This window comes from Myotis nattereri (assembly GCF_964212035.1).
Source record: "Myotis nattereri genome assembly, chromosome: 16".
Lineage (NCBI taxonomy): Eukaryota > Metazoa > Chordata > Mammalia > Chiroptera > Vespertilionidae > Myotis > Myotis nattereri.
The window spans coordinates 4,275,721-4,283,304 of record NC_138091.1 but is presented as its reverse complement, the minus strand read 5'-3'; the positions used below and the strand labels follow the sequence as shown (position 1 = coordinate 4,283,304).

At 68.9% G+C, this 7,584-nt stretch overlaps 1 protein-coding gene across 1 annotated transcript; it reads right to left on the bottom strand.

Annotated features, from left to right (window-relative positions):
- Window positions 1-574: 574 nt before the first annotated feature.
- Window positions 575-7,230, bottom strand: RNF112 (ring finger protein 112). The gene is made up of 14 exons (XM_081110095.1): window positions 6,747-7,230; window positions 6,535-6,575; window positions 4,627-4,861; window positions 4,160-4,375; window positions 3,961-4,086; window positions 3,706-3,810; window positions 3,362-3,412; window positions 3,046-3,102; window positions 2,892-2,966; window positions 2,667-2,778; window positions 2,363-2,529; window positions 2,238-2,291; window positions 2,050-2,124; window positions 575-1,945 (listed from the first exon to the last, which is right to left on the bottom strand). The coding sequence occupies exons 1-14, from the start codon at window positions 7,155-7,157 to the stop codon at window positions 1,475-1,477; spliced, it is 2,196 nt and encodes a 731-aa protein (XP_080966221.1). The 5' UTR covers window positions 7,158-7,230; the 3' UTR covers window positions 575-1,474.
- Window positions 7,231-7,584: the final 354 nt, after the last annotated feature.

Sequence of the window (7,584 nt, the reverse complement as noted above, 5' to 3'; positions counted from 1 at the left end):
CCGGGTCAGCACAGCGAGGCCGCGTCAGGGAGGAGCCCTGGCTGTGGATCAGGCTTTTGGGGCGCTGCTTTGCTGTCACCAGCTGGGGGCCTTAGCCGAGACTTCCTCTCTCTGCGTTTGCACCTGTGGAAGGCGGGGTGCGGACACCACGGCCACGGCGGCCGGGTCAGGGGGAGACACCCCGTGAACCCTCAGCCGCCCGGCCCCGCAGAAGTGGCCTGGCTCCCCCTCTCCACTCCAGCAAGCACTTCCCACCAGACCTCCACTCTCCTCCTGCCAGGACGGAGGCCGGGGGCCACCTGACCACAGGCCCATCTGAAGCAGCAGGGGCCCAGGAAGCAAGACCCAAGTCCGAGTGGACAAGCCTTTGGCCTGAGCCCTCCTACAATCCCGCCCCCCCCCCGCCCCCCGCCCCGTGGGGGCCTCGGACACGCAGCTCCCAGGTCTCTTGAATTTCACGCGTCCTCTTCCCGTCCATGAGTCCCCATAATGGAGCGCTTGGTTCACCCACTCCTGCCCCAAACCCTCTGGGGGCTGAAGAGAACTGTTTCAATAACTGACTGGGAAGCGAGCATTCAAGCACACATTTTATTTTTCGTACAATGTGCCCATCAACTTTTTAAGTTCAATAGCTTGGCAGTCTTCCTGGTAGGGCCTCCTGGCCCCCTGGGAGGCCCTGGGCCCTCAGGCTCCCTGTGGGCTGCACCCAGGCCTCCTGCTGACGTGGAGCAGAGGGTCTCCCCACAGGCTGGTGGGGGCACAGGATAGATAGAGCGCGCTCCCTCGCTGAAGCTCGAGGACTTTTGCAGATGCTCCCGGGGCCCTCTGTGCAGAGCGGATGCAATCGCAGGGGTTTCATCTTTGGCAGCTAGCCCGGCGCCGGGGTGGCATCCCACACAAAGCACAGGCACGCTGCACCTGACCAGCGTGACAAAGGGCACAGCCCGAGGCCCCTGCTCAAGGCCGGCTGCAGACTCCCCGAGGTTCAGGAGCAGGGACGCCCCCTGCTGGGCAGCTTGGGAGCAGTCCCAGGGACAGCTTTCTCCACCCCAGGGGTCAGGCCACTTTAGTGCTCCCCAATACTGATCACCAAGGTCGCTGAACCCAGGGCTGCCCCCATCTGAAAGGACAGGCCCTCTCCCCCCGGGAGGTCCAGCTCGCTCAGCCCCCCGCCGGGGGTAAGCCAGGGTGGGGAGGGTGGAGCAAACAACTGCTGGGGACACGTGGTCAGGTTTATTTGGGTCAGTGGCCAGTTAGCGATCGCCTGCAGCCAAAAACAGGCCCTACATCCTACTTACCACCCACCACTGCTCCTGCCCCTGGGCCCCTCCCCGGGATCCCTGGATTCTTCAGCTCAGCCAGCCACCCAGACCTGGGCATTCACTAGGGCAGCGTGGACATGGGGGTCCTCGGAGCCCCCCTTCCTTCCCTCCCGCCTCGCATCCCTCCCTCCTTTTCCTGTCTCCTGGGGCTGTTACTCTCCCCGGAGCAGCGGCTCGCGGTCCCCCTCCTGCAGCCTCTCCTCCTCCTCCTTTTCCATGCAGCCCAAGGTGGCAGCCAGCCCAGCGCCCACGCCACCCCCAACCACGGCGGCCCCTGTGGCCCCCACCGCAGCTCCGGCGGCCACCATCCCAGCCTCCGCGGCCAGTGCCGCTGCGGCCATGCCTGCGCCCACCACGCCCCCCGCCAGGCCCATGAGCCCGGCGCCCACGGCCCCGCCCACGGCGGCCAGGTGGCCGCAGAAGCGCATGGTGTAGGTGTCCATGAAGGCCCTGGCCTGGGCCTGCAGCTCAGCCTCCAGGGCCTCCAGGGCCTGCGCGCTGCCCTGGCACCGCAAGGCCGCTCCGTGGCGCGCCAGGATGGCGTCTTTCTGGGCAGCGAGGAGGCTCCTCATCGTGTCTGGCAGGACCCGGAGCGCAGAGAATATGCGCTTGGTGGCCACGTCCTATGTCGGCGGAGAAAGAGGGCTCCCTGACCAGGAGTCTCGAGAGCCTCTCCCCCACGGCCCCGCCTCGCTGGACGCTGTGCCCCACACAGGCCGGGCCCCACCTGCTGCCGCACGTACTCCTTAAACTCCTTCTTGGCAGCTTCCACCATCCTCAGGTCGTGCAGCTGGGCGGCCATCTGTCCACAGGAAAGCCAGGCTGCCTCCCCTTCCTCCCAGGCCGGGTGCACCAGCTCCCCGCCCCCGCCCCGCCCCTGTCCCCCGTCCCCCTGGGTTCCCGGGAACTCTGTACCTCATCCGGAGAGGCAAAGCCGGGCCCTGGCCTCCCCATCCAGCCCGAGAGGTTCTGCGGAAACATCGTGAGGGGTCAGGGAGGGAGGGGCGGGCACGCTCTGGGTCTTTGGAGAGGCGTCACACCTTGATTTCCTGAGCGAGCTGCTGCCCTGTGAGCAGGCGGCCGTCCCCCCTGGCCACCGGGCGCCCCTCACTCCAGTCCCCTTGGCAGCGGCTCTTGGCATGCTGCGGGGCGGCACTCAGCACGTCCGCAATGTAGGCCCGCAGCGGGCAGGCGTCGTCCTCCGGGCCTGAGAAGAGACTCACTGAGGATGGCTGCAGGGGGAGGGGGCCAGGGACCTGCTGGGGGTGGGGGGACCTGCTGGGGGAGGAGGGTCTGGTCGCTATCGGAGGGCAAGCCGGGGGCCTTTGCTGCTGCGACACTCACTGCCCGGGCTCCCGTGGTCTCTGCCGGCCCATGGTCGCCGCAGAGCAGGCAGCAGGCAGTAGCGGGCTCGCCTCCCTCGCAGCAGCGCCCCGACCCTGGGGTATTTGCCAGGCTTCGGAGAGACGGAGGAGGAGGCCTCTGAGCTGGGGCCCAGCCCCCTTCCTCGCTGACCGACAGGACCCTCGGCCGGCCCGCCGCCCCGCAGCCCGCCCTCCGCACACTCACCCCGAGGGCGTCCCCCGCGGGCCCCCGCCCTGCCTGGTTGGGGCGGGGTGAGTCACGAACGAGGAGATCCAGGCGCTGGAAGAGAAGGGCTCCTGACACCGGCAGTCAGCGGGTGTCCGGGTCTGAGTGACGGGTCCAGAAACGGGGATCTCACCTGGATGGGCACCATCCCATAATGCCTGCCCATCACCTCAGCCACGTGGACAAACATCTAGAGGCAATGAGGGTCACAGCTGGGCCACCCAGGGTGGCCGCCTGCCCCCCCCCAGGGGCCCACAGGACCATGCATGCTCCCAGCCTCCCTCCCACCAGGCGTCTCGGGCTTCATCCTCTGCCTCGAACCCACCAAACCTGCAGGTCAGGGGAGGCTGGGTCGGAACTGGGAGCCACCCGATTCCGGCTGGTCCAGCCCGCTGGCCTTATGGTCAGGCAGGGACGGGGTGGCACCCCAACACCAGATGGCTCCTCACCTCCAGGTATTCGAGGTCTGTGTCCATCAGCTCCTGGGAAGTGTTGAGGATCTGGAACAAGAACAAATGGAAGAGGTTCTGCAAAGGCAGAGACACTGGGCAGACCCCAGTGAGGAGGGTGCTCACAGTCCGGAGAGCGCAGCCCAGGGTCTGCACAGCCTGTGGGACCGCAGGCAGGCGGGATGACCCTGACCTTCAACGGCCCCCCCCCACCCCCCCACCCTCCCGGCGACTTCAACCTCCTTTAGAACAAGCGATGCTCCCACCTTTGCCGACTGGGGCATCCTTCCCTGGCAGGGACATCCCAGAACCTGCAGGGCCGGGGCCAGGAGGCAGCGCCTCACCTGGTAGGAGCTCAGCATCATGATGAGGGCGCACAGCTTGGTCCTTGTCTCTTGGCTCAGCTCAGGGCTCATGGCGTCCCCCGTGTCCACCAGAAACACAGCCACCTGTGCAGGGCGGGCCGACTGCCGCCGAGCCGGCCTCCGCACCGGCTCCGTCCGCCCCGGCTCTCCTCCGTCCTCCTCCCCTTGGCCCATCTCCGCTCCTCCTTCCCCTGCCCTCCCTGCCCAACCTTGACCTCCTGGGCCTTCCCTCACCTCCCGCCCCTCCTTCCCCAGCAGGAAGGGGTGGCTCCACATCCACACGCCCCGGTCAAGGCTGTCGGCGCCCCATCTGCACCCCGGCAGGGCGCCCCCTCCGCTCGGCCAGCCCTCAACCGCCTCCTGCGGGGCAGGGGAGGGCATCAGGGTGCGTCCAGCCCGCTCCCCCCGAGCCACCCAGCCCCACGGAGCCCACCCGCGCCAGGCCCGGCAGCCCCTGGAGCAGGCCGTCGAGGAGCAGGGTCTTCCCGGAGCGCGGCGCCCCCAGCACGGCGAGGAGGCAGACGGGGGTGTCGCGGGCCAGCGGGTGCTTCAGGCAGCGGTTGACGGCCCCCATCCGCAGCCGCGGGCCTCCAGCGGCGCCCACCCGCACCAGCAGCAGCGGCTCCGGCTCCGGCCGCGCGCAGCTCTCCTGCCCGAGGAGGGGGGTCCTTCAGCGCCCGCTTGCGGGAGGGGGCCCCCAGCTGGTGCGTCCAACACCCCCATTCTCAGCGGCACCCCAGGACACCTGGCGCCCCAGGGCACCCAGCACCCCAGGACACCCGGCTCCCCAGGACACCCGGCGCCCCAGGACAGGCGGCGCCCCAGGACACCCGGCGCCCCAGGACAGACAGAGCCACCCCTCTCGGACCCACCCACCCCGCCAGGGGGCCTGGTCCTGACCTGCACGGCGGGCGGCGGCCTCCGCAGCAGGCGCCCCATCCTCTCCTCCAGGCCCCGGAGGCCCTTCCGCGGGCAGCCCCTGCGGCGCTGGGAGCACTGGCTGCGGGCGTCGGGGCCGTGGTCCCGCGGGGGCTCGCGCCGCTGCTCCGGGCAGAGGGCGCAGGTGGGCGGCTCCGGAGGCGCCCCGGGCCGGGACCCCAGGCCCCACTCCAGCCTGGGGGACGGTGCGTGGGACCTGGGGTGGGGGCAGACGGGTCATTTGAGAGCAGCATGTGGGGCCGGGACTCAGGGTCAGAACCGGGGCAGCAGAGAGCTGCCTGGAGGGTGAAACCTTGGCTCTCAGGCCAAGTGCCGCCTGGGCAAGGCTGCCTCCACCCGGCCTCCCTCAGTGCCCAGCAGGCGGGCAGTGCCGGCCACGTGCGGCCATCGAGTGAGCTGATGCGATGGTGTGCCAGGCACTGCGCCTGCACCCCACCAGCGCCTGCACCTCACCAGTACCTGCACCCCATCAGCACCTGCACCCCACCAGTACCTGCACCCCATCCAGCACCTGCACCCCATCAGCACCTGCACCCCACCAGTACCTGCACCCCATCCAGCACCTGCACCCCATCAGCACCTGCACCCCACCAGTACCTGCACCCCATCCAGCGCCTGCACCCCATCAGCATCTGCACCCCATCAGCATCTGCACCCCTCCCAGCACCTGCTCCCCATCAGCACCTGCACCCCACCAGCGCCTGCTCCCCACCAGTACCTGCACCCCATCCAGCGCCTGCACCCCATCAGTGCCTGCACCCCATCAGCGCCTGCACCCCACTCAGCGCCTACACCCCACCCAGCACCTGCACCCCACCCAGCGCCTGCTTCCCACCCAGCGCCTGCACCCCATCAACGCCTACATCCCACCCAGCGTCTACACCCCATCAGTGCCTGCACCCCACCCAGCGCCTGCACCCCACCAGTGCCTACACCCCACCCAGTGCCTACACCCCACCCAGCGCCTGCACCCCATCAGCGCCTGCACCCCACCCAGCGCCTACACCCCACCCAGCGCCTGTACCCCACCCAGCGCCTGCACCCCACCCAGCGCCTGCACCCCATCCAGCGCCTACACCCCACCCAGCGCCTGCACCCCACCCAGCGCCTGCACCCCATCCAGCGCCTACACCCCACCCAGCGCCTGCACCCCACCCAGCGCCTGCACCCCATCCAGCGCCTACACCCCACCCAGCGCCTGCACCCCACCCAGCGCCTACACCCCATCCAGCGCCTACACCCCACCCAGCGCCTGCACCCCACCCAGCGCCTGCACCCCATCAGCGCCTGCACCCCACCCAGCGCCTACACCCCACCCAGCGCCTGCACCCCACCAGTGCCTGCACCCCACCCAGCGCCTGCACCCCACCCAGCGCCTGCACCCCATCAGCGCCTGCACCCCACCCAGCGCCTACACCCCACCCAGCGCCTGCACCCCACCAGTGCCTGCACCCCACCCAGCGCCTACACCCCACCCAGCTCCTGCACCCCATCAGCGCCTGCACCCCACCCAGCGCCTGGCACAAATGCTCGTGAAAACCTCACCCATAGCCCCCTGCTGCCAGGGCTCCCTGGGGGAGTTAGGGCCGCCTAAGGAGTCATCCCTTCTTCAGCCTCCTAAACACCCCGGAGGTGGGATCCGAGGGTGGGGCCCCTGGTGGTGGGGCAGAGGCCTGGTTCTCAGACGCTCCCAAGCTCCCCGTCTGGGCTCCAATCAGCCTCCCGGCAGCACCCGCCATTTCCGGCACCACCTCCTCTCCAGATCCGGGCAGATCCAACCTGGAGCTCCCTCCCGGGACAGCGCAGCCCGTGTGCCCGCCCAGCCGGCCGGGAGGCCGGCACCCACATCCAGCAGGCCCCGCCGCTTACCAACTGTTGCTGCTGTTTCCCATGAAGCTCTGGTTCCTCTCCTTGGAGAGAATTTGGCAGGGAAATAACAAAAACGTTATTTAGAAAAGAATCCAGATCCCTGTCTCAGTCCTGAGTTTTCATGGCCTCTCCCTCGCCCCTCTGCGCCCCGCCCCGTCCAGGGAGCCCCTTCCCACCCCCATTCTCTCCCCACATCTGAGGAGAAGACTTGCCTGTTTGCCAAACCGGTGACAAAGGGAAATGACTGCGAAGGCGGACCTGGGCATGGGAGGCTGGGAGTGGGGATGGGTCCGGAGGCCGGGGCGAGGGCGGAGGCCCGAGACCTGGAGCAGCGGAGGATGGAAGGGCTGGTGGCTGTGCCGGTGGGGGGTGTGGGGATGGTCCCCGAGGAGCCGGCTGTCAGAGCTGAAGAATAGATGTGATGGTCGGTCGGTCGGTCGGGAAGAGGAGGCTGCCTCTGGACTCGCCCGGGGAGGAGGCAGGGCTGCCGGAACAAGCCCGGAGGAGGGAGGGACCGGCCGGCTCCGAGTCCCTGGCAGAGGCTGGGATGCTGGGATGTGGCAGGCAAAGTGGTGAGTCACCATGGAGACGGGAAAGACAAGGGCAGGAGGGGGAGGGTGCATGTTCCATTTTCCCGTCAGACTGCACTTGAAACACACTCCAAGCTGTAACTTCCCCAGGAGACTGCACGGACTGGTCACACCCCAGGCAGCAGCCCTGGTCACTCTGGCTGCCGCGTGGACAACAGGTTAGAGGACAGGGCGGGAGGGAGGCCCAGCTGCCCAGCAGAGCCCCCATACCAGGCCTGGGCAACCGCAGGGCTCACTGTGAGGCACAGGGAAACCGGGGCACTCTGCCGAGAGCCGGTGCCCCTGGAGGAGAGCCGGTGCCCCTGGAGGAGAGCCCGTGCCCCTGGAGGAGAGCCTGTGCCCCTGGAGGAGAGCCGGTGCCCCTGGAGGAGAGCCCGTGCCCCTGGAGGAGAGCCGGTGCCCCTGGAGGAGAGCCTGTGCCCCTGGAGGAGAGCCCCGGCCCCTGGAGGAGAGCCGGTGC

Bases quoted from the DNA above. Each gene is read 5' to 3' on its own strand.
- RNF112 (XM_081110095.1), bottom strand. From the start codon at position 7,157: ATGCACCCTCCCCCTCCTGCCCTTGTCTTTCCCGTCTCCATGGTGACT. The intron at 2,967-3,045 runs GTGAGATCCCCG...CTTCTCTTCCAG, and splicing joins ATGGGATGGTGCCCATCCAG to CGCCTGGATCTCCTCGTTCG. The intron at 2,530-2,666 runs GTGAGTGTCGCA...GTCTCTTCTCAG, and splicing joins AGACCACGGGAGCCCGGGCA to GCCCGGAGGACGACGCCTGC.